The sequence below is a fragment of the Phlebotomus argentipes genome, unplaced genomic scaffold (genome assembly GCF_947086385.1).
Source record: "Phlebotomus argentipes unplaced genomic scaffold, Phlebotomus argentipes genome assembly contig_27, whole genome shotgun sequence".
Lineage (NCBI taxonomy): Eukaryota > Metazoa > Arthropoda > Insecta > Diptera > Psychodidae > Phlebotomus > Phlebotomus argentipes.
This window is the reverse complement of record NW_026776200.1, coordinates 379,325-406,987: the sequence shown is the minus strand read 5'-3', so window position 1 is coordinate 406,987 and position 27,663 is coordinate 379,325. Positions and strand designations below refer to the sequence as shown.

The 27,663-nt window shown below is 46.5% G+C and overlaps 7 protein-coding genes across 7 annotated transcripts; 4 read left to right on the top strand and 3 right to left on the bottom strand.

The window, feature by feature from the left end:
- The first annotated feature begins 3,601 nt into the window (after positions 1 to 3,601).
- On the top strand, positions 3,602 to 5,810 carry LOC132264521 (uncharacterized). Its single transcript, XM_059764755.1, has 4 exons — positions 3,602 to 4,036; positions 4,407 to 4,501; positions 4,578 to 5,337; positions 5,400 to 5,810. Exons 1-4 carry the CDS (start codon positions 3,602 to 3,604, stop codon positions 5,808 to 5,810), a joined length of 1,701 nt encoding a protein of 566 aa, XP_059620738.1.
- Positions 5,811 to 5,983: 173 nt separating this feature from the next.
- On the top strand, positions 5,984 to 8,217 carry LOC132264520 (glutamate receptor ionotropic, delta-2-like). The gene is made up of 4 exons (XM_059764754.1): positions 5,984 to 6,418; positions 6,481 to 6,713; positions 6,783 to 7,536; positions 7,771 to 8,217. Exons 1-4 carry the CDS (start codon positions 5,984 to 5,986, stop codon positions 8,215 to 8,217), a joined length of 1,869 nt encoding a protein of 622 aa, XP_059620737.1.
- Positions 8,161 to 11,060, bottom strand: LOC132264496 (uncharacterized). The gene is made up of 8 exons (XM_059764724.1): positions 10,608 to 11,060; positions 10,395 to 10,541; positions 10,175 to 10,327; positions 9,971 to 10,109; positions 9,701 to 9,912; positions 8,845 to 9,639; positions 8,684 to 8,786; positions 8,161 to 8,614 (listed from the first exon to the last, which is right to left on the bottom strand). Exons 1-8 carry the CDS (start codon positions 10,761 to 10,763, stop codon positions 8,238 to 8,240), a joined length of 2,082 nt encoding a protein of 693 aa, XP_059620707.1. The 5' UTR covers positions 10,764 to 11,060; the 3' UTR covers positions 8,161 to 8,237.
- Positions 11,061 to 11,294: 234 nt separating this feature from the next.
- On the top strand, positions 11,295 to 13,189 carry LOC132264497 (palmitoyltransferase ZDHHC23-B-like). The gene is made up of 4 exons (XM_059764725.1): positions 11,295 to 11,497; positions 11,559 to 11,807; positions 11,864 to 12,011; positions 12,077 to 13,189. Exons 1-4 carry the CDS (start codon positions 11,376 to 11,378, stop codon positions 12,668 to 12,670), a joined length of 1,113 nt encoding a protein of 370 aa, XP_059620708.1. The 5' UTR covers positions 11,295 to 11,375; the 3' UTR covers positions 12,671 to 13,189.
- A 74-nt stretch (positions 13,190 to 13,263) lies between these two features.
- On the bottom strand, positions 13,264 to 15,737 carry LOC132264519 (golgin subfamily A member 6-like protein 6). The gene is made up of 3 exons (XM_059764753.1): positions 15,513 to 15,737; positions 14,371 to 15,455; positions 13,264 to 14,314 (listed from the first exon to the last, which is right to left on the bottom strand). The coding sequence occupies exons 1-3, from the start codon at positions 15,735 to 15,737 to the stop codon at positions 13,264 to 13,266; spliced, it is 2,361 nt and encodes a 786-aa protein (XP_059620736.1).
- Positions 15,738 to 15,906: 169 nt separating this feature from the next.
- On the top strand, positions 15,907 to 21,124 carry LOC132264495 (phosphoinositide 3-kinase regulatory subunit 4-like). Its single transcript, XM_059764723.1, has 5 exons — positions 15,907 to 16,113; positions 16,181 to 16,361; positions 16,451 to 17,458; positions 17,595 to 20,134; positions 20,758 to 21,124. The coding sequence occupies exons 1-5, from the start codon at positions 16,010 to 16,012 to the stop codon at positions 20,996 to 20,998; spliced, it is 4,074 nt and encodes a 1,357-aa protein (XP_059620706.1). The 5' UTR covers positions 15,907 to 16,009; the 3' UTR covers positions 20,999 to 21,124.
- Positions 21,125 to 26,187: 5,063 nt separating this feature from the next.
- On the bottom strand, positions 26,188 to 27,287 carry LOC132264504 (vesicle transport protein SEC20-like). The gene is made up of 3 exons (XM_059764740.1): positions 27,101 to 27,287; positions 26,852 to 27,024; positions 26,188 to 26,791 (listed from the first exon to the last, which is right to left on the bottom strand). Exons 1-3 carry the CDS (start codon positions 27,179 to 27,181, stop codon positions 26,371 to 26,373), a joined length of 675 nt encoding a protein of 224 aa, XP_059620723.1. The 5' UTR covers positions 27,182 to 27,287; the 3' UTR covers positions 26,188 to 26,370.
- Positions 27,288 to 27,663: the final 376 nt, after the last annotated feature.

The following is a 27,663-nucleotide window of genomic DNA, read 5'->3' as shown; positions in this document are numbered from 1 at the left end:
TTCTGGGTTGATTATGGAAAAGAAATCGCCGTACAAAAACTTTCTGAGCTACAGAATTGATAGACATTTCGAAGCTGGACTCATAAAACATTGGTTTATGAAGATGAGCACACAATTCGGCAATAGTTACATGTCGTCCTTCTTCGATGACGACTTGATGCGCTTCGGCGAGGCGAAAGGACTCGACTTGGATAATTTGCAAGGAGCTTTCTATCTCTTAATCGTTGGCTTGATTTTGTCACTTGTTGTATTTATTTTGGAAATTTTTAGGAAGATTGCAAGACAATAGAAGTTTGAAAAAAAACCATAAAATTATATTTAAAAAAAAAAGATAATAATTGAATAAATATTAATTGGATATTTGAACTTTAAAAATTCTTTCCCTCAATCACAAGAGCTTAATTGGAATTTCACAGTAGAAAACCACAATTTTTGACAAACACTTAATTTTAATTCTTTATAGAAAATAATTTCTTAAAGATAGAAATAGTTAAAGTTCACATTTCCACTCACTTTTGCTATATTTTAGGAATTCTCTGGGGCGGAATTGGTCAAGATGAAGTCTTGTTGGAGGAGTTGAAACATGTGGAAAATCGTGATCTCAACATGTTGGCCAAGAAATACGACAATGAAGAGGACAATGATGTTATTCTTCAGAGAATTGCTGCTGGAAAATTTGCTAAATTTTCAATCGTAAGCAATTAAATACCAAACAGTGAAATTATCTATCTAATTTTTATTTTCTACCCTCAGATTTTATCCAACAACTTTGTCACAACAACTGAAAGCTTCGCAACTCATGCTCACTATTTGCGACGCATGAAAGATTGCGCCCTTAAATACTATTCCGTGATGATGTTGGAGAAAGATTCGCCTTACAAGACGTTTGTCAGCTACAAAGTGGACAGACACTTCGAAGCTGGATTTGTGAATTATTGGTTTATGAAGATGAACACTCAATACGGCAATAGTTATATGTCGTCCTTCTTCGATGACGACTTGATGCGCTTTGGGGAGGCGAAAGGACTCAAGCTGGAAAACTTGGAGGGAGCTTTCTATCTCATTGCACTTGGATTGTGTCTGGCCATTGTTGTTTTTCTCGTGGAAATTTATGTGCGACGCATAAGAAAATAGAAAGTCACATTCTAATCATGTCTTCAATTGGCGATAAACCCGATAAACCTATTGATTTTATCCTTGCAAATACAAATCATTCAAATTACCTTCCTTTTTAGACACAATGTGGTTCGACAAATCTACTCATCACAACTTGAACTACGAATTCGCAGCATCGGAAAATGAGGATCTCGTGAAATTAATTGACAGATATGTTGTGGAGAAAAATGACACTGAAGCACTTAGAAAGGTTGAATCAGGGAAATTTGGCACTTTCATAAAGGTAAATCGAGCATTTAAAGCCTTTGAAAACATATTGAAAGCCTTCTTTTCTCCATCTTCAAGATCTTGTCGAACAATTTCGTGACTGAAACTGAGAAAATAGGAAATCACACGTACTTTCTGCGACGAATGAAGCAATGTCTCATGAAGTACTACTCAGTGTTGCTCGTGCAGAAGAACTCTCCTTACACTGCCGAACTGAGCAAGAAAGTCGACAGACACTTTGAGGCTGGAATCGTCAGCTTCTGGTACTCAAGGATCAACACTCTTTATGGCAAAAGCTACACAAAGTGGATCTTTAGTGATCATTTGTCAGATTTCGGAGAGGCGAAAAGTCTCAATCTCAGAAACGTGTCAGGAGCTTTTTATCTCCTCGCAATTGGATTGTCTTTGTCGATTTTTGTGTTTGCCTTGGAAATGCGAATAGGAGGAAATAAAAACAGATAGAAAAGCTTGAAAAAATGTCTTTCAGAAATTGAATTTGTCAATTAATTGTCCGCGATATTCGCGCAAGTCAAAAGCTTTCAAAATGCTTCCTTTTCTAACTAAAGCGTTGAAATGATTATTTGAATCTTATAAAATTTGCCTAATATTTTAGGAATCTCATGGTTTGACAGATCCACTTATCACAGTCTTAATGAGGAATTTGCAGCATCGGGAAATGCAGATCTTATCAAATTGATTGATAAATATGTTATAGAGAAAAATGACACTGAATCTCTTCGAAAGGTTGCTTCAGGCAAATTCGGTACTTTTGCACAGGTAATTTCTTTGAAATTACCATCAATAGATTCAAATAAAAGCATTTTCCGCATTCATTTAAGATCTTGTCCAACAATTTTGTCACGAAAACCGACAGATTCGGCGATCACACTTACTTTCTGCGGCGCATGAAGCAATGTCTCATCAACTATTACTCTGTGATGCTTCTGCAGAGGAAATCTCCGTACACAAAGCATGTCAGCTTCCAAGTGGACAGACACTTTGAGGCAGGACTCATAAGTCACTGGTTCACTAAGATAAACACAGTTTATGGCAAGAGTTTCATGTCTTCGGTCTTCATTGATGACACATCGACTTTCGGAGATGCGCAAAGACTCAACTTCAGCAACGTTTCCGGAGCTTTCTATCTCCTATCAATTGGCTTGATTGCCGCTGTTTTTGTGTTTCTTTCAGAGATGAAAAGAAGACGTTAGAATTTTCTTATAAGCTCTGTTGTGTGAAGGAATAAAGATGACTTCAAATTAATGAAGATTTTTATTAATCAACGTTTAAAAACGATTATTAGTTTGTAGAATATTTTATTGATGTATTTGCACTATTTCTTCAAAAGCTTTTGTGTGAAGTACTGAAAATATGTCTCACAATCGTCTTCCAAACTCTTTCATGACTTCTTCATATTTTTTAGGAATGCTTTGGGTTGACAGAAGCGATCATCATAACTTAAACGACGAATTTGCAACTTCAGACAATAAAGATCTCATCAAATTAGTTGATCGATACGTCATAGAGAAAAATGCCACGGAAACTCTCAATAAGATTGCTTCTGGCAAATTTGCCGTTTACGCCCAAGTAAGGAGCTTTTACCCACTGTAAAAGGCTTTAATAAACTACAAATTGTCTTTCTTTCTCTTCAAGATCCTCTCCAACAACTTCGTGACGAGAACCGAGCGATATGGCAACCACACTTACTTGCTGCGACGAATGAAGCGATGCGCTTTAAAGCTCTACTCGGTGATGCTTTTGGAAAAGGATTCGCCATTGACGAAGCAATTGAGTGACAAAGTGGATAGATTTTTCGAGGCTGGCATCATAAGTTACTGGTTCACGAAGATAAACACACTTTATGGCAACACTTTCATGTCTTCGGTCTTCATTGACAACATTTCTCACTTTGGCGATGCAAAAAGTCTCACAATTAGCAATTTGTCTGGAGCTTTTTATCTTCTAATAATCGGATTTGGTTTGTCTTTGCTGGTGTTTCTCATTGAGAAGTTCATATGGTGGAAATATATTTAAATTCTGTTCAATATTTTCCAGCAGATTCACTGCATAAAGTGTATTTTGAAAAATTGTGAATAATTCTATCACGCAAGTGATTCAGAAGTGACATAAATTATTAAGCGACCAGCAAAAGTGCCCGGAATCACGTAAGAGAGCAATTTTTCACGCCACAGTTGCACAATTCCGTCGAGAGTGAACAATGGCGGGAAGAGTGTTTGCATTCCTCCTCCTCGCAGGACTTCTGCACATCCTCAGGGTCTCAGGAGATTCCACAGAGTGTCGCTTGTGCGAGAGTTTGCTGACCGATTCCGATCATTGCACGTTTCTCCTGGACGAATCCACCGAGAATCCGCCCTGGAATTGTCCTCTTGTCTTTCCCTGTGGCAAAATCATCGCCATAAACTACACATTCATTGCAAACTTTAACGCCCTCAATCTTCAGAGAGTGAACAAGTGCTTCAAATTTATTATAGCGACACAGAATTTCTCAAGATACAGCGACTTCTTCAGCGGATCTGACAAATTTGTTCCCTACACAAAAATTATTCTCCTCGAGAGTGGCACTGAAGAGGCCTTTAATTTCACAGCAGCGCAAATTAATCACATGTATATTAATGCTTTGCATGTCTTGCAGGTAAGAAAAGTGTAACATTTCACCCATAAAGTTCACCTCATTAATCATAAGCATTCAAAGAAATCTGTAGCAATTTATTAGGCAAACTGAATTGTTATGTTGAATCTTGATAAGAATGCATTTGAAAGCACGCAAATAAAATTTCATAACATGAATTGCATCTAATTAAAAATTAGACTTTACAATAATAATGCGAATGAAATGTTTCGAAAATTTACTTTTCTAGGTTTATCAAAGCCCTCTGAAAATTACGATTATGAATATCTTAACGAGAGAAATTGCGATGGGAAATCGTGAGAATTTTCCAAACATTAGCCGAGTTTTGAATGAAAATCATCTTCATCCACTCATGGACAATGCTTTCTCTCAGAACGAAATAAACGTGAGTCTCTTTCACTGTCCGCCTTTTGTTGTTGACAAAGAACCAGATAATATTGACAGGAATTCAACGTTAAACCTCAAAAGGTAAGAAGTTTTGTAACATAACAAATTCATCATTGATACGATTGATACACTTGTTGATACATGAAGGAAATTGCAGATTTGACGGTGTTGAGTTTCGTCTTATGACTTACATTACCAATCGCTGGAAACGAAGGATCTTCGTTAGGAATCCAACGCCAGACACTGGAGATTCCTGGGACGAGATTCTTATGGACTTGACACAACAGAGATCGCAAGTCGCAATGTGTGCACTGTGGCTCATTGAGAAGACGGACACAAACTTTGATTTGTCCTGGCCTTATGAACAACAGTGCATAACACTTCTTGTGCCGCGCGGTCGACGAATTCCGCGCAATCGTTACATCTATCTGGCGATGAATGAGCGAGTCTGGACTCTCTATCTCATCCTCACGCTCTTCATCTGCTTGCTGGTCTACTTCCTGATCACCTTCAACACGAACAACAGCCTCGCGCTGCAGTTCAATCTGCTGATCGAATCCACGATGAAAGTTCTCTCGATCGCCACTCAGCACGGCGTCACGCGCTTCCCCAGAAGATTCTCAGCAAAAATCCTCCTGATCTCCTGGTTCTTCTTCTGCCTCCTCATCACAGCCATCTACTCCACCGGCCTCACGTCCATCCTCACCACTTCACTCTTCCACAAGCCCATCGACAGAGTCAGGCATGTGATCAACAAGCAATTGAAGTGGGGCGACACTTTCGGTACTTATCTTCATGCAGAACTTCTCAAGTCCGGCAGTCCTCAGTATGCAAACCTAGCCGATCTCCTAATAGATCCTGACTCTGAGGAGACAGAACAACTCATCGAAGCTCGCAAATACGCTCAAGTAGTCGCAGTAAGTTCTAAATAACACCATTGCAGAGGGGATGAAAAGCCCAGAAAATCACCATTTTCCAGGTTCTCTCCACAAAATTCATTGTGGGCGCAGATCGCTTCGAGAACATCTCAGCGAGATATCGCTTGATGGACAGCTGCATTTACAAATTCTACACTGTCTTCGCTTTCCAGAAGAACTCTCCCTACGCGCCCTTCTTCAGCCAAGAAGTCTCGAAGTGCGTGGAATCCGGATTGATTCACTACTGGATGAAGTTGGCGAATGTTCAGTTCGGAAAGCGCTACACTTACTCGTTTTTCGTGAAGACGAAAGACATTTACAGCGGTCCGCACACCTTCACCGTGGACAATCTCTCCACGGGCCTGTACATTTGGGCAATTGGTCTGTTTCTGGCCACTGTGGTGTTCCTGATTGAATTGTGGCTGCATTGGCAGAAGAAATTGGAAATTCCCCGCATTCTGAGAGAGAATTGATGGGGGAAAATTTCATGAAATTTAATGCTTCTACGCCGTGCTGTGTGTTAAATCATGCTGTGATGGAGAGTTGACATTAATTATTTAGTACCTGTAGAGCTGGAAAGTGCTCGGAATCACGTAAGAGAGCAATTTTTCACGCCACAGTTGCACAATTCCGTCGAGAGTGAACAATGGCGGGAAGAGTGTTTGCATTCTTCCTCCTCGCAGGACTTCTGCACATCCTGAGCGTCTCAGGAGAATCCACAGAGTGTCGCTTGTGCGAGAGTTTGCTGACCGATTCCGATCATTGCACGTTTCTCCTGGACGAATCCACCGAGAATCCGCCCTGGAATTGTCCTCTTGTCTTTCCCTGTGGCAAAATCATCGCCATAAACTACACTTTCCTCATGAATTACAGAGCCATTCGTCTGCAGAGAGTGATTAAGTGCTACAAATTCATCATAGCCACGCAAAATTTCTCAAGATACACAGATTTCTTCTGGGGACATGAGAAATTCGCTCCTTATTCCAAAATTATTCTCCTCGAAAGTGGCACTGAAGAGCCCTTTAATTTCACAGCTGCGCAAATTAAGTACATTTATTTGAATGCTTTGCATGTCCTGCAGGTCAGTAGACTAAAGCTACTGTCAATGCATGAGCAGAACTGATTTCTAATCATCAATTTCAGGTCTATCAGAGTCCATTGCAAATCTCTCTCCGCAACATTCTCACAGGAATCGAGGTAGTGGGAAATCGTGAAAATATTCCCAACATCTACAAAGTCCTGAAGCGCCATCATTTGCACCCATTGATAGACAATGAATTCTCTCAGAATGAAATAAACATCAGCTTATTCCATTGCCCACCGTTTGTTGTGGATAAACATCCCACCAAAGCAGAGATAACGCTGGACTCTAAGAGGTATTTCGTCATAATTATCCAATTCAATAGGAAGCTTGGCAATGATTTCTCATCAAAAATCACTTGCAGATTCGATGGAATTGAGTATCGTCTTCTGGCTCACATCACCAGACGCTGGAAGCGGCGGTTTATCGTGAGAAATGCTACAGACGCCGGAGATCCATGGTTGGATGTTCTCATGGACGCTCTGGAGAGGCGAACAAATGTGGCCCTTTGCGGCATTTGGTTAATTGATGAGGTGCAGAGTATGTTGGAAGTATCCAGACCTTACGGTGAACAATGCCTCTCCTTTCTCGTGCCGCGACTGAAGCCCGTTCCACGCGATCGTTACATCTATCTGGCGATGAATGAGCGAGTCTGGACTCTCTATCTCGTCCTCACGCTCTTCATCTGCTTGCTGGTCTACTTCCTGATCACCTTCAACACGAACAACAGCCTCGCGCTGCAGTTCAACCTGCTGATCGAATCCACGATGGAAGTTCTCTCGATCGCCACTCAGCACGGCGTCACGCGCTTCCCCAGAAGATTCTCAGCAAAAATCCTCCTGATCGCCTGGTTCTTCTTCTGCCTCCTCATCACGGCCATCTACTCCACCGGCCTCACTTCCATCCTCACCACTTCACTCTTCCGCAGACCCATTCAGAGCGTGCAGGATATTCTGGACATCAATATGAAGTGGGGCGATGTTACTGATCACTTTATGGAGGAAATGCAGAGATCTGGCAATGCGGAATACATTAAACTCGCTGACCTCAAGATTGACGCCCGATCAGAAGAAGCAGACAAACTCATAAAGGAGCATCGATACGCTCATTCAGTGTCAGTAAGTCCTCCATTTCCAGTAAACTTATCACTCAATTGAATTCAATGAACGTTTCAGTTGAAACATACGCTTCACTGGAATTGTTTTTCGCGTTCCAAACTGCCAAATTGTCGCTGTAAAAAGAAATCTGTCTCGAAAATCAATAATGGAGAAGGCTATGTTCCTCAATGAGGCATAGAGAGATTCAGGTTCTTCTTTCCTTTCTTCTTGATCCCAAAAACATTTTTTTCCCAGGTCTTGTGGCGAAAATACATCGCTGGCTTACACACCTTTACGAACTTCTCCGACTACGCATCAAGTTATCGCGTGATGGACGATTGCATATACAAATTCAACACTGTTTTCGCCTTCGAGAAGAACTCTCCGTACGCCAAGCTCTTCACCCGGGAGATTCCCAAGTACATCGAGTCCGGATTGCTTATGCACTGGTTCAACTTGTACGCCGTTCGCCACGGCGATCGCGCCATGCACTCCCTGTTCCTGCAGACGAAAGACACAATGCGCGGTCCGCACACTTTCACCGTGGACAACCTGACAATCGCGCTCTACATCTGGGCCGTCGGCCTAGCACTCGCAACAATTGCATTCATTGTGGAATTGTCATATCAAAAAGTCTCACGCATGGTGAAAAACGAGGATTCTTCGTTTTATTATGTAAGAAGACGCGCAACGGCTAATTAAATTGATCATTACCTAATCTCTTAGAGGTTCACACACCGCACATCATCGACATTCCTCACCGAACGCCTATTTGTCAGCGATGTGAAGAGCTTTCGCCTGGCAATCACCACACGCCGATTGAATTTGTCCAGCATCTCGGCATTCTGCACAGGACGCGCCGGAATGGACACCGTTTGTGACGCCTTGCGCGGCAACAGCACCGGCCGACAGCCGGCAAAGCGGAATCCAATGCGCGGCGGACCACGCTTCAACTCGCGCCGCTCGAAGCACTCCTCCTCTTCGACGCCCCAGCGCAGAGATTGTCGTCGCGAGCACGTCTTCAGCGCCACTTTGGACACTATTTTATACTTAATGTGTGACTCAGTCGCTGATTTTATGGCAATTTTATGGAGTTTCTCTGCAAAACAGCAAATGCCAATTATTATCACATGCAAAACTAAACAGTAAAAGGCTTTCCGATACGCACTTGTGTTGTAAATCATGAAGGGAAGAAGAGAGTCGCCACAGAGTGAGTAGAGTAAATCGTACAAGTAACTATCACCATGTCCACAGATATAAACAGCAGCAACCTGAAAGGGAAAACATTAATTGACTTGATTTTAGAGAAAAATTGCATGCAAAACTCACGTTGAACTCCTGAAGAACCCATTCTGGCGTCGCTGATGGATCAATTCGCTCCAAATAGACGGAAAACTCCCGGAAGGGATTCTCACCGAGCGCCCACATGGCGCGAAACACCCTCACGAGCCACTCAAACTCCCAATGCAGCTGCAAACTGTCGCGCGCGAAGAACTCCTTCAGTCGCGACCGGATGAGATTGCAGCAGCGACGCTCAGCCAGACCCCAGAAGCTGCCCAGACGCCCCAGACACTCGCACACCAGCTCCACACACTCAAAATCACACATCTGCGTCGATATCACGCCACACTCGTCCTCGCGCCAGAAAACACTCTCTGAGTGATTGTCCATCGTCTTCACGTCCTCCTCCGCCGCCGCCGCCGCCACGGCCGCCGGCTCTGGCTGCTGTGCGGCGGCAGAGCTATTCTCCTCCTGCTTGAAACACATCTGATTCTGTGACGCTTCGCAGTAATCCATCGTCTCAGCACTGCCGTTGTACTGATCGAAAGTGTCCATCAATTCCGACTTAATCCTAACGATATTGCTCTGCTGATCCACGCCACTCACGCCGCCGCCGCCGTCCGCCTTCATCTCCAGCCCATTGTTCTCCATCATGATGAAGAACGTCTCGCACTCATTCTTGATGTCCGTGATGTCGATGCCGTTGTACATGGAGAGATCGGGATTCGCCTGGAAGTCCGACGTGGGCGCAACTTCAGCCGCAAAGCCACCGCCGCCGCCGCCGGTGCCCTGATTGGCCGGCCCGAGGAGAAGACACACCAGAATTTGGCACAAGTAGTACATCTGCAAGGAAACATCATGATAAATCGACTTTTCATGATTTTCTTAAGCCTTTTTCACTCACATCTGAGTTGATTTCCGCATTCCTGGCGAAGGGATTGCGCGTGAGTGTGATCAGCAGCTCCATGGCGCGCCTGAGTGTGTCCGTCTTGTACTCAAAGCTGAGCAATTCCGTGCACTTGTTGAGCAGCAGATTCACGATGCATCCCATGAACGGATTCATGGCCACAGTTTGCATTGCTCGATTGAAAGTCAACTCGTCGCCCAGGAAAACCGCTGCAAAGACGCAAAATGTCAGCAAATATTGAGAATTGGCTTAAAATCTCAGCTTTACCATCGCACAAGTGATCCATAAAGTCCAGCAAATGCTCCGACATTGTCTCTTCCGCGAGCCACGAAGCGCTAACATCAACTCGACTCGTGGTCACTTGAACGTCCCTTAAGTACTCCTCCCGCAGATCAACTATCCTGTCCTGGAAGGGAAGGAGAAGAGCTTAAGAAGCTGTTTCAGGGGGCGAAATAAGCGTCATTTACGCACTTTGTTGAAGTGAAACACGCCGTCGTACTCGATCGTGTCCCATTCGGAAGATCCTGCGCCCAAAATGGGGCAAACATTGGCATCCTTGAGAGCCTCATTCACCAAATCCACCGTGACTCTGCCGTCCGAGTGGCGCGCGTAGGTCTTGAGAGTCTTGCAAAGGAAAGGAAAGAAAGCGAAATTAGTCAGCGAAATGCCACGATTTCCCGTGGAGACTCACATTTGCCAATTCCCAGAGCTTGTAGGTGACATCCTCAGCTACACGGGAGCACGCCTCATTGGACACATCTGTCTCCTGCTTCTCGTGCTGCTCCCAATAGCACTTCACGGACTTTGTGCTGATTCCAGCGTAATTCTTGTAGCGACTCTGCCGAACGGGAAAACCACCCACAATTAGCTCCACCTCTTCACAATCACCCACCCACTCACACACCTTCTCCGATGTGGACGGCGTGGGCTCCAGGGATGCCGAAGAGTGGCCAGGATTTTGTGAGGATTTCTTGCTTTTGCTGCGCGACGCCACGGATGATTTCTTGTGAGATCCACTGGATTTTGAGGCGGACGCCTCGGCGCTACTGAAGGACTTCATCTCAGCACGCCCACAGCAATCCAGACACGGTGAAAATACTTATCCCCTTCCCATTCCTGGCCGGAAGAAAATCACCTGCCCCACACCTAACCTCAAAATACCATCGGGATCTTTGACCTCAATTTTCACAGGATTCTCCACAGCCAATCGACGCAGTGTGTGTGGGAATTCACGCAGGGGTCACGAATGGAGCATTTTTCACCACGATTGCCCAAATTTGTGCGGTTTTTCCGGCAATAGAGAGCTCAAAAGCCTAAGGAAACTCCACAAACAAAATTCACTGGCGAAAAATCCTGACAGATGTCGCCATGGCGCGATGAGGGCCGAAAGTTCAGCGGCGGATCAAAACATCAAAACAATCGACCGCGGCTGGCGGCTAAAATTATTATTTATTTATCGCCGTTGGAATAATCCCAAAATTCTTCAAATTTGCGGATTTTCATTCTTCTTGCAGGAATTTTAAAAAATTGCGAGGTGACATGACAAAATCAAACACAAATTATACTTCTTTTGCTTCGCCTCTTCGACTCTCACTCGCCAGTGGCGCCGCCACTGAAATGACAGCGAAAAAGTGTGTGCAATGCGGGCGTTTTTCTCGATATTTTCCTGGAAATGAGCGACAAAACCATCCAAAATCCCCTCTGTTGCTGTGAATACATCGACCGTGATAATGAGCGCAACCACATTCTAGGCTGCTGCTGCAATTGCGTGGATCTGGATCAGGCGGCTGACAGGTTAAGTGTCCGGAGAGGTTTTCTATGTATTTTCTGCTAATTTTCCACACTTTCCGGACAGACTCTTCCGGTGTCAATCCGTCACGCAGTCCCAGAAGACAAACATGCTGCTGACGCTGCAGGATCGCATCCGGGCGCCGTGGTTTGGGGGCGCCAAGCGAGTTGCCACGGTGGACGTGATTCCCATTCTCGTCCTGCCGGCGATGCTGTACACCGCCGCCATCAGCCTGTACTGCTCCGTGGTGATCTTCCTGGCCATGGCAGCCTTCCTGTTCTACATGTACTTCCACCTGCGACGCACGGCGCCGAGGTGAGACGACGAGAATGATGTCCTCGATTGGAATATTGATTTTCTCTCATTCGCAGGTCGAAGTTCTTTTTCCTCTGGACAATCTGGTCCATTCTCTTCCTGTGGATCCTGTTTGAGTCCACAGTGCCGATGCTTGAGCTCCTGCCGGAGGAGAATGTGGCCTTTCTGCTCCTTCTGTCCATTTCACTCTTCTTTCTCTACAAAGTGAGTTTTCTACTGCTTTTTCTGGGTCAAAATCCGTGAATCTCTGTTGTTTTTCTCCTCTGCAGACCAAACAATTCTCACAGAGTTGCCAGGCTGGCGCTCACAGTGCCGCCCATGATGCCACAGATGAGGATTCGGCGGCTCTGCTGACGCACGACGAGCCGGAGGACGCGGAATTGGGCAGCAATGTTTGCCAGCTGTGCCGGAAGCGCGTGCCGCAGCGGACGTTCCACTGCACGCCGTGCCAGACGTGCGTGGTGCGCCAGGATCACCACAATGTGTGGCTGGACTGCTGCATCGGCGCCTCCAATCATCGCTACTACCTTCTGGGCTGCGTTCTGGGCCTGCTGACGCTCCTGTTCGGCGCCAATCTCTCACTCACGTCCATCTGCCATCCCTTCCTCATCGCCAACGTGCTGGGCGTGCACGTGCTCATGCCGGACGACTGCACGGATGTGTACGATCAGTACGACATCGCCGTGTGCTTCGTGGGCAGCGTTTACGCGCTCGCCATGGCCACTTGCATGGCGCTGGCGCTGCTGCAGCAGATCTTCTTCATCTCGCGCGGCGTCACGGGCACGGAGTGGCGCCGCGGCGAGCTCAGCGGCCAGCGGCGGCACTGCTGCACAAACTGGCGCAACTTCCTGTGCGGCAAGTAACTCACCATTTACGCTTAGAAAAGGTGGAAAGAAGGGCGGTTTTCTAGATATTCTCTAGCGCGGCTCATTAGCACGTCTAATGGCACACACACAGTGATAGAAGAGAGTTTGCTCAAGAGATTCTAATCAAAAACGCACCATTAAATCAATGGAATATTTCAATGGACAAAGCGAGCAAATTCCAGGAAGAAATGAACCAAAAAAAGTTAAGCTTTCTGTGCTTTTGGCGGGTCGAAATGCACAGATATGTATTTCTAGAGACTTTAGAATAGAATTATTTAGTCAATTGATGAATTTTATGTACCATGAAAAAGAGGGTTTTTTGCACAAAAAAACCCCAAAAGTTTGAATTTCTACGAAAGTTTCTTCATTCTGTCGAGATTCTTAAGCAATGCGCGCGCAGACTTAAACACATTTTTTAGAGACGGAATGTGTTGCAAAAGTATTTATTGTATGGAAGAAGAAGAAAAAAACTACACACAATTTCAATAATCACGCCGAGTAATTTAGAGAGAAAAAGTCCTTAAAGAGCATTTACAGCGTTTCCAGAATAAAGAAAAAATCACACCATAGAAAGTCTGTGACTTTTTTCCTCAACCGTCCAATGTTGGCGCATAATCGGGCAGCAATTCCCAGATCTTGTGGCGCCAGCGCTGCCGCCGGGCCTCGGTCTCCTTCTCCAGGCGCAGGATCGCGTGCAGACGCTGCCAGTGCTCGATGGAGCGCCACTTGAGGTGCCAATTGTAGTGCGCCTCGGCGTGTCTCATCTTCGTCTCCAGCACGATCTTCTCCTGGCGCGTGCGCGCCACCCACAAACCGAAGAATCTCTCATTCAGGCGCATCTCGTACCAATCCACAGCCACCAACAGCTTTCCCTTCTCCATCAAGTGACTCGCCTTCCACAGTCGCACAGCCTGTCGCAAGACGAAAGTCCCGTGAAATGCCTCGGATTTGCGATGCTTCGCGTCCCAGATGGACTTTGTGTGTCCTCGCCAGCGTCTGAAGCAGATGCGCATGCGCAGCACGCGCCGGAAGTGACTGGCTTTCGCCTCGAAGCGTCTCTTGCGCTGCAACATCCGTCGGAACGCCGTCAGGCCGAAGTGGAGCAAGTGTCGGCAGTAGAACTCATTGGCACGCTTGCAGTTCTGCAGCCACACTTGGCGCTCCTGCTCGCGACGCAGCTTCTCCTGCTTCTCCCGGCGGCGCTTCTCCTTCAGCTCCTGCATGCGCACCCTCTTGGCCTCCTCATCTTCACGCCGTTTCTCCTCTTCTTGGGCATTCTTCTGCTCCTCGCGGTCGCGCTCCAGCTGCCGCCGGCGCTCCTTGGCACGCTCATGACGCATTGTGCGCTCCAGCGCGCGCTCCTGCATCTGGGCGAGGAACGGCGGAATGACACTGCCATAGGCAGCCAGCTTGTTCTCATCCTCCTCGTCGCGCAGATTGCTGACAATCTGCAGACACTTGGCTTTGGCGCGCACGCGAATGTCTCCCGTCTTGGCGACTTGCTTCAACTCATTCTTCAGCTCCTGCTTGAAGCTGCGCGCCTCCTCGGACAGCTTCGACAGCCTCAGCTCGGCAATCATCCTCTCCTGACGCTCCAGCTTCAGCTTCTGGTACTCAATGATGTCCTGCTGAATCTTGAGTCTGCAAGGAAAGTTGTTCAGAGAAAGAACTTCACCAGACAATTCATTGATACTCACTTGCTGCGGTATTTCTTGGTCAGGATGATGGATTCCTCCTTGGGAACGGACTTCTTCTCCCCTTCAGCTTCAGCATTTTCCTCCTTCTTCCTCACTCGACGCTTCTCTTCCCTGATCTTGCTCAGATAAGCGTCGATTTTGCCAATTCTGTCAGTCGACGAGATGCTCTTGCACTTGCTGACCTTCTCAACGGTTGTGTAGTGAAGCCACTTGAGGAAGTACTTCCGCAAGAGGATCTCCTTGAAGTCATTGTACGCTTCTGAGTGTTCCCGGAACAATTCACTGATGATTTTGATCTTTTCCGGTGAAATTTCCCCTCTTCCTTCAACTTTTGGCTCGTCTGCTTCCGTCTCAGATCGCTTTCCTGGCAGCAATTGTCGAATCATGAGTTCCTCATTGGGATTCTTCTCACTCTCTGACTCCTGAGATGCCGCTTTGATGGCTTGCTCCAGGAAACTGGCTTCCAACTCATCTTCCTGGTTGAATATCGTGGAACTCTCTGTGCTGCCGTGCGCTGTGGAGCTTCCACTCTCGCTCTCCTGACTCGGCGACGATGTGATGCCGTGGAATGTGAAGAAGGACTTGACGGTCGTCGTGGTTTCCTCACAGTAGGAAATCATCTGACGCTCCTCACGGAGACCGAAGTAAGTCTCCTCATCCAGAGGACTCTCCACAGCCTCATCCCTCACCTCTGCCACTTCTTGCGGATACGTGATGATTTCCACGCTGTCCTCGAACTGAACGGAGGGAATTTTCTGCTCAACTTTGACCACATCGAAGATTTTCGCACTCTCAATTGGCGCCTCGATCATTTTCCTGTAGAAATCATTGGTTTTCTCCTCTGTGGTTGACAGACTGGTGAAAATCTCCCCATTGTCCAGGAGACAGTAAGGATTCTCCGGAATCTTCACTTTCTTCACCTTCGGAGGGTGTTTCTTGGTCATTTCCTGTCGGAATTTAGACAATTCATTCTCAATCATATTGATTTCGATGGTTTTATTGTGACTGGTGATTTTCTCTTGCTGCTCCTCGCGAAATTCCCGAATCTTCGGTGAGGATTCCGTCTCCTTCCTGGCTTTCTTCACCTGGAAAGCAAAAGAAATGAAAAAATGACCTCAAAACCCTTCATTCTCATGAATTACCGCCTCATGTCTCATCTCCATCACCACCACAGGGTCTAGGAAGGACTTCTCCTCGTCCTTCCTCACCAAATCCGCGAGATACTCATCCGTGAAGACATTGAGGAATTTCTTAACGGTCTCCGTCTTGATATTGAGCAGTGAAACGTCATTTTTCCGCCTCAGTCGCTCCCACCGTGACTCCCGAGACTTGGGACGCACGCCACTACCCTTCCTGGAAGCACTCATTGAGGAATGGTGGAGAGAATTTGTCCAGGGATTTTATTTTTCACTGAAAAACGGAGTGAGAAACTCTGGAATCCGTTGCTAGGATATCACAAATAAATCGCCCAAATCGCCTCTCAGCGGTGGCGAGAGCCATCTGCGGGCAATTTTGAGTGAACTGTCATTTGACAGCTGTGAAAAATAAACACTGGAAAAGAGGAGTGAATTTTTGCAATTTGCACGCATTTTGGGGTCACACAAAGATAGTGAAGAGATATAATTCGAGGCTCTGCGAGATGGGGAATCAGCTCGTGGGCATTGCGCCCAGTCAAATCTTCCCTGTGGAGCACTATTTGACGGGAGGTGCTTTCTTCGAGTCAGACTTGGCTTACGAGACGAGGTGATTTTCCTGCCTTTTCCACCCCGAAAGTGGGTGTTTTTCTTACATACTTTACTCTATTTTGCAGCATGGGTAGCACAAGATTCTTCAAAGTGGCCAGGGCGAGATCCGACGAGGGTTTAGTGGTGATAAAAGTGTTTGTCAAGCACGATCCGAGTCTTCCGCTCGAGAGTCACGCTGAGAAGTTGGAGTTTATCAAGAAGAATCTGGCCAACGCCGTCAATTGTCTCCCCTTCCAGAGAGTTGTGGTAATTCCCTAGTCACCAGACAGAGAGAGAGAGAGAGAGAGAGAGAGAGAGAGATTCCCGGAAGTCACTTTTCCCCCTTGCAATTGCAGTTGACGGAAAAGGCTGGTCTGATCATGAGGGAGTTTGTGAAGCACAGCCTGTACGATCGCGTCTCCACGCGTCCCTTTCTCACCACCACGGAGAAGAAGTGGATCACGTTCCAGGTGCTGTGCGCCCTGCATCAGTGCCACAAGCAGAAGATCTGCCACGGCGACATAAAGCTGGAGAACATCCTCATCACGTCGTGGAATTGGATTTTGCTGGCGGATTTCGCCTCCTTCAAGCCCACTTTCCTGCCCGACGACAATCCCGCCGACTACACGTACTTCTTCGACACCAGCCGCCGCCGCACGTGCTACATTGCGCCCGAGCGCTTCATCCAGTCCATCGCGAACGAGGCGCAGCCCAAGGATGGGCCGCTGGTGGGCGACGGGCCGTGCTACTCGGGCAGCTTGACGCCGGAGATGGACATCTTCTCGGCCGGATGCGCTCTGCTAGAGCTGTGGTGCGAAGGCACGGCGCCCTTTGAGTTCTCGCAGCTTCTCTCGTATCGCCAAGGCGATCAGGAGCTGGTGACGAAGCATCTCAATGGGATTGACAATTTGCGCCTGAGGAACTTGATTGCGTCGATGCTGAACAGAAATCCCGCAGAGCGCAAATCCGCCGAGATCTATCTGGATCAGGAGCGTGGCTCTCTCTTCCCCGAGTACTTCTACACTTTCCTCCAGAGCTACATGCAGATGTTCTCCTCCATTCCCATCATGCCGCTGGACGACAAGATCATGCGTCTGCACGCGGACATCAAGCAGATCATCAAGATGCTCACCGGTGTGGATCCGGAGGAGCGCGAGCACGCGGAGAAGGCGCAGCGGATTGACCAGAGGAGTGAAAAGAGCGGAACTGAAGACGATGGACTGATTCTCGTCACGACTGTCGTCACGGCGAACAGCAGAGGACTTCACTATTGCAACTCCAAGCTGTCTTGCATGGAGATTCTGCAGGATTTGGCTGAATACACATCCTCAGAAGTGATTCTGGATCGCATTTTGCCGACAATTGTGAGTAAAGATGCTAAAAATGTCTTTAGTAATTCGTTTTTATCACTCTTTTATTGAATTTCACTCTGTTTATAGTGATTTTCACACATTTTAACATCAAAGACTACAGAAATAATCGTTTTCTCTTCCTCTTCAGCTGTATTTCACGAAGGATTCCACGCCTCGTGTCCGTTCCACGGCCATTGACACTCTGACGGCGTGTCTGCGAATGGTGCGACGATTGCCGCGGAGTGACGGCAATGTGTTCCCCGAGTATGTCTTTCCCATCATCTCTGGCATGGCCACAGACACGGCCAATGGCGTGCGCGTGGCTCTGGCGAGGAATCTGGGCGATTTGGCAGAGACAAGCGTGCGTTTCCTGGAGCAAACGCGTCTCAACAGTCCATCGGAGTATCATCAAGTGCGCTACGACAGAGAGATGACGGTGCTGCATGATATGGTGCAGCTGATGACGTCCAGTCTGCTCACGGATGCGCAGGGAATTGTGAAGCAGACGCTAATTGAGGCGGACATTACGAAATTGTGCATTTTCTTCGGCAAGAACAAGGCTTACGACGTGATTCTGTCGCACATGATCACGTTTCTGAATGACAAGGAGGACAAGCATCTGCGCGGATCCTTCTTCGAGTGCATCGTGGGCGTGGCGGCGTTCGTGGGCTGGACGTGCTCGGAGATCCTGATGCCGCTGCTGCAGCAGGGATTGACGGACACGGAGGAGATGGTGATTGCCAAGGCCATCAGGGCGATGTCGGCGCTGGCGGAGTTGGGATTGGTGGAGAAGCCGGCGCTGGTGGCGTTCATCACCGAGGCGGCGTGCTACATGAATCATCCCAATGGATGGATCAGACATGAGATCTGCGGATTGATCGCCACGGCGACCAGAACACTCACAACACTCGATGTGCAGTGCAAGATTGTGCCGGCGATTGCGGACAATCTCACCACGTCGCTGATTCTCATTGATCACACGGAGATTCTCATGGATTGCCTTCAGCCGCCAATTCCGCGTCCGGTGTTTGACAGTGTGGTGAAGTTTCCCGATGTTGTGCACTTCTTCCGGGCGCTGGAGGAGCGTCGTGAGGCGCGCGTGAGAGTGGCTGATGGACTGTTGCCGCAGTACGGCGGAGAGTCAGGCACGGCGATTAGAAACCTGTTCAGGCGTCTCAGCGCCGAGGGATTGACGGAATTGGCGGAGAATCAGTTGCTGGCCATGAAGAGTCACATTGTGAAGTTGAACAAATACAAGGCGGCAGAGCCGAAGAGTCTCGCTGATGGACGGATGAGTTTCTCCAGGAAGATGGGCGTGACGCATGAAGTGCAGCTGCTGGAGAAGACACACAAGGTGGACGTGAATGCGGCCAGGAAGTCTCGCAAGGTTGACGTGGACATGACGATGAATTCGGAGTGGCAACACATGTTTGGCGTGCTGGACATCAATTCTGTCACGCCATCGTCGCCGTCAAATGAGTCTGGAACGTCTGGAGGAGCGGGAAATAGTCCGCCGATGGTGAATACTCAAGTTCAGCCAACGCCAACGTCATCGCTGGTGGAGTACAGCATGCCGGAGAGGAGTTTCCTGCAGGAGCGCTTCTCGGAGTGTCGCCTGGACTTGGAGTCGCTGCAGTCGAAGATGAAGACGGAGCATTCAGTGATGGCGCTGAACAGGGATTACGATCCCTTCGCCTACTACGCGCCCATTCCGCCCAATTGGCGCCTCAAGGGGACGCTGGTGGCGCATCTGCACGAGCACAGGAGAGCCGTGACGCGTCTCAGTCCGCTGAAGACCTTCGGATCGTACTTCGCGTCCACGTCGGTGGACGGAACGGTGCGCTTGTGGGATTGCAACAAGCTGGACGGCCATCAGTCGATCAACAGATCGCGTCAGGCGTATTCGGCCAACACGCCGCTCTACTGCTTGGCGTCCTGCGACGCCGGACAGTCGCTGGCGGTGGCCGGGAAGGATGGAACGCTTCTGCTGCTGCGCATCGATCCCAATTCCAGCAAGATGGCGCTGCAGCAGGCGGTGCAGTTCGATCCGGATCCGAAGTACGACAAGGCGAACATCGAGGCGAGCGACGGGCCGGTGGTGGACATGCAGCCGCTGGATCAGGGCGCGCAGAGCCTGATCGTCTACGCCACGCTGTACGGCGGCATCGTGGGCTGGGACATCCGGGCGCCGGGATACGCTTGGCGTTTGCAGAGTGATCTCAAGAATGGCGTCATCACGACGCTGTGCGTGGATCCGACCAGCTCGTGGCTGGCCGTGGGCACCAGCGGCGGCAGGCACTCCTTCTGGGATTTGCGCTTCAAGCTGCCCATCGCCGAGATCAGACATCCGCACGATGCGCGGATCAGGCGGATTGCCTGTCATCCCACTGAGAGATCGTCGATCATCTCGGCGTCGCAGGGCAACAATGAGGTTTACATGTACAACATCGAGACGAATCACAGGCAAATGGCTCTGTGGACCAGCTCAGCGCCGCCGCTCTCCAACACCAATCCCTCCAATCATTCCGCCATCGCGCTGCTGCCCGGCATCTCGGACAGATCGGAGTTCCTGCTCACGGCGGGAACAGATCAGAGGATCAGACACTGGGACTTGAGGGATCACACCAACTGCTGTCTGGTCGTGCCGTCGCCCAAGGATCACTTGTCGGCGGCCAACACGTCGTACGAGTGAGTATCGAAGAGTTTTCCACTCTAATTTGTCTTAATTTGAAATTAAGATATATTTTCGAGCTTCCTAAATCACTCATTAAGCCTTTTGCCGGTCCAAACTATATTGAAAAATGCAAGTTTGTGAGTCTCAAAAGCGTGTTTTATCTTGAAATTGAGATAATTCTTTCATTTTGTGTTGATTTCTATAATATTAAGAAATTATGTTTATTGTTTATTCTTAATTTAAACTGTTTTCGTGGGTTAATTTGCGCTTTGAATCACGATAAAAGCCATCATTTGTTAAATTTCGATACAATTTCATAGCAAAAAGCTTCAAGATTGTCTCTAAAAGCACCGGAAGTTGTCCGGAAGTAGAATTACATGATTTTTGGCACACAAATCATTAGAATTTTGCCATAGAATATTTAATTGCATCCTGAGAAACATTTAATCACAACATTTGCAGTGAATTGAAGTGCGAAAAGCTCTTCAAAATTGTCTTGACTAACTTTTGAGGCAACAAAATGGGAATTTTGAGCTGCCAAGAGGATAATTTTCACTCTTAAACCCTTTCTTGGGCTGTTTTTCTTCCCTTTTGGCGCTAATTCTCTGCTTTTCTAACTCTGTGACTTTTCCTATAGATATCGCCTGATCGACGGCACGAAGGTGATTCAGGAGATCGACACGCGCACGCAATCCACGCTGTCGACGGCCGCTGGCGCCGCGGCGCGCAACAACAGCGAAGAAGTGCCGCGCTCGGGCCCCGAACCGCCCGCCTCGGGTCACATTGACATCATCACGGATCTGGTGCTGTGCAAGTCCACCAAGCAGACTTTCGTGGCGTCCTCGAGTCGCGACGGCGCCATTAAGATATGGAAGTGAGGATGGACTGACTTTATTCACAAAACTCAACGCGCTTAAAGGCTACAAAAATATCTTACATGCTAACTTTTTGAGACTCTGTGCTGAAGCGGCGGCTTTGCTCGCGTTCCGGTGATAAATTTGTCTCGATTCAGATCACTTGTTGCTCTCTTTCTCTGTTGTTGGGGTTTCTCTTAGCCCACGCCGCCGATGAAGGGGCAAAAGGGCAGGGTGTATCTCAGTCTGTCGTTGGCTAGTCCTCTGTTGAGGATCTTGAAGACGCGACAGATGTCTGAGTAGCTGCGACTCTGCTTGGGCGGCGGTGTGAGACTGCGCGGCAGATCTTCCTTGAAGCCTTGAGGAACGTAGAGATAGTAGAAGTCTGCGTAGATTTCGTTGCCGTAGAAATCACGTGACAGAACTATCATAATTTCTGATGAGGAAAACACAGTGAATTCGAGAAGAACAACGATAACACTTAACTTTGTCGTGATCATCTTGGCGGACAAAATTGAACTGGCGAAGTGTGGACAATTTCACTTGAGATTTCACCAGTTTTCTATTTTACTCGTCAAATTATCGGACATCATCTGCGCGTGTAAGGACAGAAAGGAATGACATCCACGACATTTGGTATCATGGGAAGTCCTGCGGGTCCTTGAAAGATGAATACTTCGCAGATGTCTTGGAAAGTCCGCGATGGAGGCGCCGGAGGCGTGAGTCCTGATGATAAATCCTCAATCACACGGTGAGGAAAGCGAGGAATGAAGATCAGGTAGTAAAAATCCAGGTAGATTTCACCGTAGAGATCACGAGACACTTCCAAAAGAACTTCAAATCTCGCTTCTGATGAGGAAAACAGCGAAAACACCACGAATTTGAAGAAAACAATTATCACACTTGGCTTCAATGCGATCATTGCGGATGGCAAAGACACACTGATGCGCGTGGGCAATTTTTAGAGCCTCTTTTCTTCTTTGGTAGCTCATTTATTGGCAATTTGAAGCATCAGCATTGTTCATAGATTTTTCCAAGCGCTTTTAGTATCATAACCTCAAATTTAGGGACATTTGATCTAAAAAGACGCCTTTTTTTTACTTGCATTGCCCTGAAAACTTACAGAGAAACAGTTTTTAAGAAATATTTGAAGTTTCCAGTGGATATTTTGATGTGATTTAATTTTCTATCGCTCTTTTGGATACATTTTGGATCATAACCTGAAAAATATCTTGAAGGATTCTTGAAAGAAACTTGTTCGGAATCTTTTAAAGGCAAGACTATTTGAGAATGAGATGAAATTTGCTATTTCAGGAGAGAAAATCAATTGAACAGCTCTTAAAATAGGTTATTTTATATCCTGAAACAACATTTTAGAGGTTATGATTAATCTTAGCGTAATTAACACTGTTTACAATTGAAATCTTGAGATTTCTGCATCAGATTTCATTATAATTGAGCCAGTAAATGTAAATTATACCAATTCAAGCAGAAAAATGAATGATTTTCAAGGTTATTTAGTGACAAATTTGGTCCTAAATTCATAACATAACCTAGAAAAATATAAAGAATAATTCTTTCTCTCCAATTATTGCGTAAATTTCTCTTGAAAGTTATTGAAGCTATTGAAAAACTTCCAAATACTTCTACTGCGCTTTCCACCACTTCTGACCACAATATCTCCTCCTTGGAAAATGCATCAAATCTTGCTCTCAATTCTCTCTCAAATCTTTCTCTGGAGATTTCACAACAGGAACTGACGAAGAGCTTTTCAATCTCACGCTCGCCAAGGCGCGATCTTGAACGCGACAATTTCAACTGATTCGGCGGAAAAATAAAAACAAACTCTTGCTGGGGTAAAATGGGTGAAGGGCGCGGGATTTATTCATCTCTTCCTCCGTCGGTTTTTTTTTTATTGTTTACGCCATTATTTTACTGCTCATGTTGTTAATCGAGCTGAATCATATTTTGTCGCTCAGCACGTGTCATAAATCACAGCAGAAATCCCCGGTTTTTTGGTGTGATTCTTGTGTGTTTTCTGCAGAAAACGCTGTGAATTCTAATTCAAGAACGTGATTCTTTTGCCTGAAGAGCGCGGCTCTTAAAGATTTGTCTGTGCGCTGGAGAGAGAAAAGCCCGCGCTCGCGAGTGTCTGGAAAAGCGCGGCGCGCGCTTCCTATAATCGCGCAAAAGTGTGAGCAAGTTCATGATTGCGTCGCGAGACAAGGTCAGGATGTGGAGTTCGGTTAAAAGCGCACAAGCGAGCTCCACTGGCCGGCATTGCGAGCGACTCACTGAAGTGGTGCAGATGCGATCCGAGCGCAGCTGATCTCTGATTTTGCAATTTGTGTGCGTCTGTGAAGTGAAGAGAGCGAAAGTGCGGCAGAAAGATGAGGAATTCCGTGTCAATTTTCGTCTTGATCGCGATCTTCGCGGTGGTTTTGGTGGATGAAGTGGCTGAAGCCAGTCCAGCGCCAATCTTCCTCCCGAAGTTCAGCAGATTCATCTCGGATTACGCTTACGGAGGCGGTTATTATCCTCGCTCTTACGGTAAGTCAACACGATCGGCGAGTGTGTTGCAAAAGGGCTTTTTTCCCAATTCACTCTTTCCAAATCGCATTTCTTTCAAAACTGTTGCTTTGAAGAAATCCCACTGACGAAAGTTTGCATAATTGAGATGTGATTATCGTGCTGTGTCAACAGATTAAGACAGTCTTAATGAACGTAATTGTTGAATTGAAAATTAGAGGATTTTTCGGGTGTTTTAGAAACCAATTACAAAGTGTAACTGATATTTTTGCCCTCAATCAACCCAAAAAAATCATCACAAATTTGTGTTTATTATGAAAATCGTTTTTTCGTGCTAGTTTTTAACATGCAAATGAAATAATTTACTAGAAAATTGATCTTTTCCCAAACTTCCAAGTTAAATAATTTGTAAACACACAAAATTAGTCAATTTTCCGCCGAAAAAATCAACGTAAACTTGACTCAATTATTGAAAAATTATAATTTCGTGTTTATTCAAAGCTTCAAAATCATCAAAATGTACAAATTTGTATAGAAAATTAAAATCAATCCAAGATCAAACGAGAATTAATAAGAAATTTGCTCTTTTCTTTCAAGAATCTCACTTTGTGTCTCTCAATAACAACATAATTTAACATCTGGAGTTCTTAAAACACTGCAATATTCTTTCAAAAACACTCTAATTACAAATTACATTGAATATTCGGTAATATCGAGATAGGAAATGGGTTCAAAACCCATTTTTCCGCATCCATGATTGAACTTGCGCAGAAAACGTGCATTTTACGAGAATGCGCCAATGCATAACTTGGGCAATATAATTTTCAGCCATAAATCAGGTGCAAAAAATCTGAGTCATAAATCTCTAATTGCTATTACATGATCTCTCAATCCGTCCGACGCGGATCCATTTCACTTTCGGTCCATTCGGCGGCGCAAGAGAGCCGCGAAGTGTGGTGGAAAAGCAGCATTTGAGACTCTTTGTGTGATTTTTCAGGCGGATCCTATGGCAGTTCCTACGGAAATTCCTACGGATCCTACGGCCGCCCGTCGTCCGCCGACCGACAGCCGCGCGGCCGCAGCTACACGGACATCTGCAAGGTCCTGGGACGTCCTGGCATCAACACGGGCGCCGCCAGCGGCACTTTCTGTCCCTACAGCGGCTGACGATCTGCGTGCGCTTCAGTGATTCCATCGTCTCAGTCTCAAGTGAATGAGTTTAGGTGAGGAGAAGAAGAAGATGATATTCTCTTGTTGTGCCGCGACAAAGCGCCATCACTTTCACTCTCTTTGCAGCTTCGCCAATTTTGTAGAGAGTCTGAAAATCAGTCACCTGACAATGCAAGATCACGATTCTGCGGGAAATTGTGCGCTCTTTCCGCCGTTCATCTCTTCCGCGTGCTTCAGAACTCGTTGGATTCTGAAGGTGGATGAGATTCAACTACTGCAAATGTGTGATTCACCACGTCAAGAGCACAGCATTTCCTGCACTTCCGTCGTCTGATGATCTTCACCTGCCCACATTAGGCAGAGGAAATACAGTTATTATTTAAATCACAACCTGCTTAGGATTTAAGATATATATTGTGAAGAATAAAATATAGACAATTTCACTCTCAACATTGCGCTCAACTGACATCGGCAGAAATTGAGATCAAGGGCCGCGAGAGTCCATCCTTGATCAACTCTGTGGCTTTGCTGATCTGGAGAAATTGCGCGCCACGATCGCGAAATCACTCGATCAGTGTCAACCACGCGAAGATCCGTTCGGAGTTCAATGTGATCTTCTCATTCTTCGCTTGCTGGAGCTTTTCTCAGTCTGTTCAGTTCACAAATCGCAATGGTTTCAGAACCAAGGAGGAGATATAATGTTCTTAATCTGTACACAACTTTCTAACGCTTCCAAGTACTTCAAATTTCTACTGTTCCACACTTATTCGCCAATTGTAATAAATATCTTAAGGTTCCTCGCGATATTTCTGTAAGAATTTCCTTGAAATTCATTTTTTTAAATGATTTTTTCAAACATAACCTCAGAATATCACTAAGAGATCTTCTAAGACTCTGTTTGGAAGCTTTCTAGGTGATAAAATTATCTTTTATGAGTTTCCAATGAACTTTAAATTGCTGATTCAGAGTCGAAATTGGCCACAAAGTTGTGTAAATGAGCATTTTTCAAGCTCACATTATTCTTTTTGAGGTTATGATCGACTTTAACACAATTTAAAGTGTTTTATGTAGGTTTTATGCCATGAAAATGCTTAATTCTGCGATGTCTTCGACTTGAGCATAAGAATTGATGTGCTTGAATGTGAAATATTCACTAAATCTGTTCTTGTTTTGTTAACATAACCTGAAAAATTATTTCTAAGCTTGTTTCTATGTAAAAATCAAAAAGAACCAGAGAATCAGGATAATTTGGCCATTAAAGAATTACTCAGGAAAGAAAGATTGTATATTTTTTAACACTTCCACTTCCTAATAACTTCTGTTGAGCTGTAAACTGTTTCTGCCCCTAAATATCTCCCCCTTGGCATTTTCTTCAATTAATCTACAAACGGAGATTCTTTTTAGTGTAATTATAATACAGAATTCTTGTCTAATTGCAACTCTTTCCACGAAAGTAATTAACAGCAGTTGCGGAGGAAAAATGGAACAGTGAAAAATGCGTTTGTTTTTCGATTTTTCGGAATAATAATTTAAAAGTTTATTCAATTACGAAATCCTTCAGTAAAATCACAATAGAGAATGTTGGAAATCCTACTTTCAACGGACTTTTGCCATTATCTTTGCAGTGCGCGTGGACTGATTGGTGATTGCGCCAATTGCGACGGATCACCTGGTGAAGAGGGAGTAGCGGAATGCCTTTAGAAGAGGCGCTTCTGGACGATGTAGAAGACGCAGGCCAGGAAGAAGATGAAGGCGAACAGCAGCACGATTTTGTCCGTGCACTCGCGCCGGCCGTACTTGTTGAGCAGCTTCCCGGACTGCGTGATGGTGCCGCCGGTGTTGACCAGCTCATCACGCGTGCCCTCCACGGTGGACGAGGAGGCGATGAGCGTGTCCAGCGTGGCGGCGCTCTTCTGCGTGGTCTCGGACAGGTGTCTGGAGATGGAGAGCATCTTGTCCGTCACACTCTCCTGCTGTGACACGAGACTCGAGCGATTCAGGCGGGTCTGTCTCTGGCGCAGCTCATTCTCTCCGGACGGCGTGAGCAGTTCCTGCTTGTCAGCCTTCTCGATCTCCAGCATCGTGGACACATTGGCCTTCCGGAAGGCCTGCAGAGTCCTGCAAAGGAGCCAATTGGCCGTCAATTCCCCCAACAACTCCACACAAATCCAGAAATACCTCGTCAACTGCTGTCTGTGCGAATCCACATCTTTGGCCACCTCAGGATCACCCTCATCGCGCGCCCAGTCGTCCAATCGCTCTATGCACTTCCGCAGGGCGGATATCTTTGCTCTGCCCGCCTCATTGAGATTCTCCAGATCCACCAGGGAGCCCCGAAAGGCGAGAATGTCCTGCAAGAACGCCCAGACAAAACATTGTCACATAACCTCAACCCCATGTCTGATCGCTTTTCCACCACATTCGCACCTGAATTATTGCCTTCACGTGCAAATTATTATCCACAATGTCCTGCTTGAGTGACGAGAGGGTGTATTTCTGGGTATCCATTGCTATTTTCCTGCTAAAACACCAATTTTCTACCAACTAACCGACTCTCCCTCCCTCAACGTCAGCAACAACACGGGACACTTGACGAGATTCCGTCAGACTGTTGCCAGGCTTTCGCCGAAAGCTCCCTGGAAGTTTCCAACGAAGCTCTCATTGGCGGGAAGATTGCTATGTATGCACAAAGGAAGATTGTGATTATCTCGCTTTGTTTCACAAACAATAAGAAAAAATGCCAGGATTCTTTATTTTCCAATTAGATGTTTTCACACAACTTATTCCTCAAGTCGTCTTGAGGCGCCCAAGACGGTGGAATTCGTCTTTTTGCCGCGCAGCGTGAATGATTGCGCTGCCATGAAAAGCGGACAGGTGAGATATTAGCGTGAAAAAATTAAATTCGCAGGATAAATTGAGGAAAATCCATGCCACAGTTCTTATGTGTGAGGATTTGAAGACTTTTTTCCTCAAGAATCCCGCAAATTCCG

Coding starts and splice junctions, on each gene's coding strand:
- LOC132264521 (XM_059764755.1), top strand. CDS start 3,602: ATGGCGGGAAGAGTGTTTGCATTCCTCCTCCTCGCAGGACTTCTGCAC. Junction 4,037..4,406: donor ATGCTTTGCATGTCTTGCAG/GTAAGAAAAGTG, acceptor GCTTTCTCTCAG/AACGAAATAAACGTGAGTCT. Junction 5,338..5,399: donor AATACGCTCAAGTAGTCGCA/GTAAGTTCTAAA, acceptor ACCATTTTCCAG/GTTCTCTCCACAAAATTCAT.
- LOC132264520 (XM_059764754.1), top strand. CDS start 5,984: ATGGCGGGAAGAGTGTTTGCATTCTTCCTCCTCGCAGGACTTCTGCAC. Junction 6,419..6,480: donor ATGCTTTGCATGTCCTGCAG/GTCAGTAGACTA, acceptor CATCAATTTCAG/GTCTATCAGAGTCCATTGCA. Junction 6,714..6,782: donor ATAACGCTGGACTCTAAGAG/GTATTTCGTCAT, acceptor AATCACTTGCAG/ATTCGATGGAATTGAGTATC.
- LOC132264496 (XM_059764724.1), bottom strand. CDS start 10,763: ATGAAGTCCTTCAGTAGCGCCGAGGCGTCCGCCTCAAAATCCAGTGGA. Junction 8,787..8,844: donor GGGTTCTTCAGGAGTTCAAC/GTGAGTTTTGCA, acceptor TTTCCCTTTCAG/GTTGCTGCTGTTTATATCTG. Junction 8,615..8,683: donor CTTCATGATTTACAACACAA/GTGCGTATCGGA, acceptor GCTGTTTTGCAG/AGAAACTCCATAAAATTGCC.
- LOC132264497 (XM_059764725.1), top strand. CDS start 11,376: ATGAGCGACAAAACCATCCAAAATCCCCTCTGTTGCTGTGAATACATC. Junction 11,808..11,863: donor CTGCGACGCACGGCGCCGAG/GTGAGACGACGA, acceptor TCTCATTCGCAG/GTCGAAGTTCTTTTTCCTCT. Junction 12,012..12,076: donor CACTCTTCTTTCTCTACAAA/GTGAGTTTTCTA, acceptor TCTCCTCTGCAG/ACCAAACAATTCTCACAGAG.
- LOC132264519 (XM_059764753.1), bottom strand. CDS start 15,737: ATGAGTGCTTCCAGGAAGGGTAGTGGCGTGCGTCCCAAGTCTCGGGAG. Junction 15,456..15,512: donor TGGAGATGAGACATGAGGCG/GTAATTCATGAG, acceptor TTTGCTTTCCAG/GTGAAGAAAGCCAGGAAGGA. Junction 14,315..14,370: donor ACCAAGAAATACCGCAGCAA/GTGAGTATCAAT, acceptor CTTTCCTTGCAG/ACTCAAGATTCAGCAGGACA.
- LOC132264495 (XM_059764723.1), top strand. CDS start 16,010: ATGGGGAATCAGCTCGTGGGCATTGCGCCCAGTCAAATCTTCCCTGTG. Junction 17,459..17,594: donor ATCGCATTTTGCCGACAATT/GTGAGTAAAGAT, acceptor CTTCCTCTTCAG/CTGTATTTCACGAAGGATTC. Junction 20,135..20,757: donor GCGGCCAACACGTCGTACGA/GTGAGTATCGAA, acceptor CTTTTCCTATAG/ATATCGCCTGATCGACGGCA.
- LOC132264504 (XM_059764740.1), bottom strand. CDS start 27,181: ATGGATACCCAGAAATACACCCTCTCGTCACTCAAGCAGGACATTGTG. Junction 27,025..27,100: donor ACGTGAAGGCAATAATTCAG/GTGCGAATGTGG, acceptor GCGTTCTTGCAG/GACATTCTCGCCTTTCGGGG. Junction 26,792..26,851: donor CACAGACAGCAGTTGACGAG/GTATTTCTGGAT, acceptor GCTCCTTTGCAG/GACTCTGCAGGCCTTCCGGA.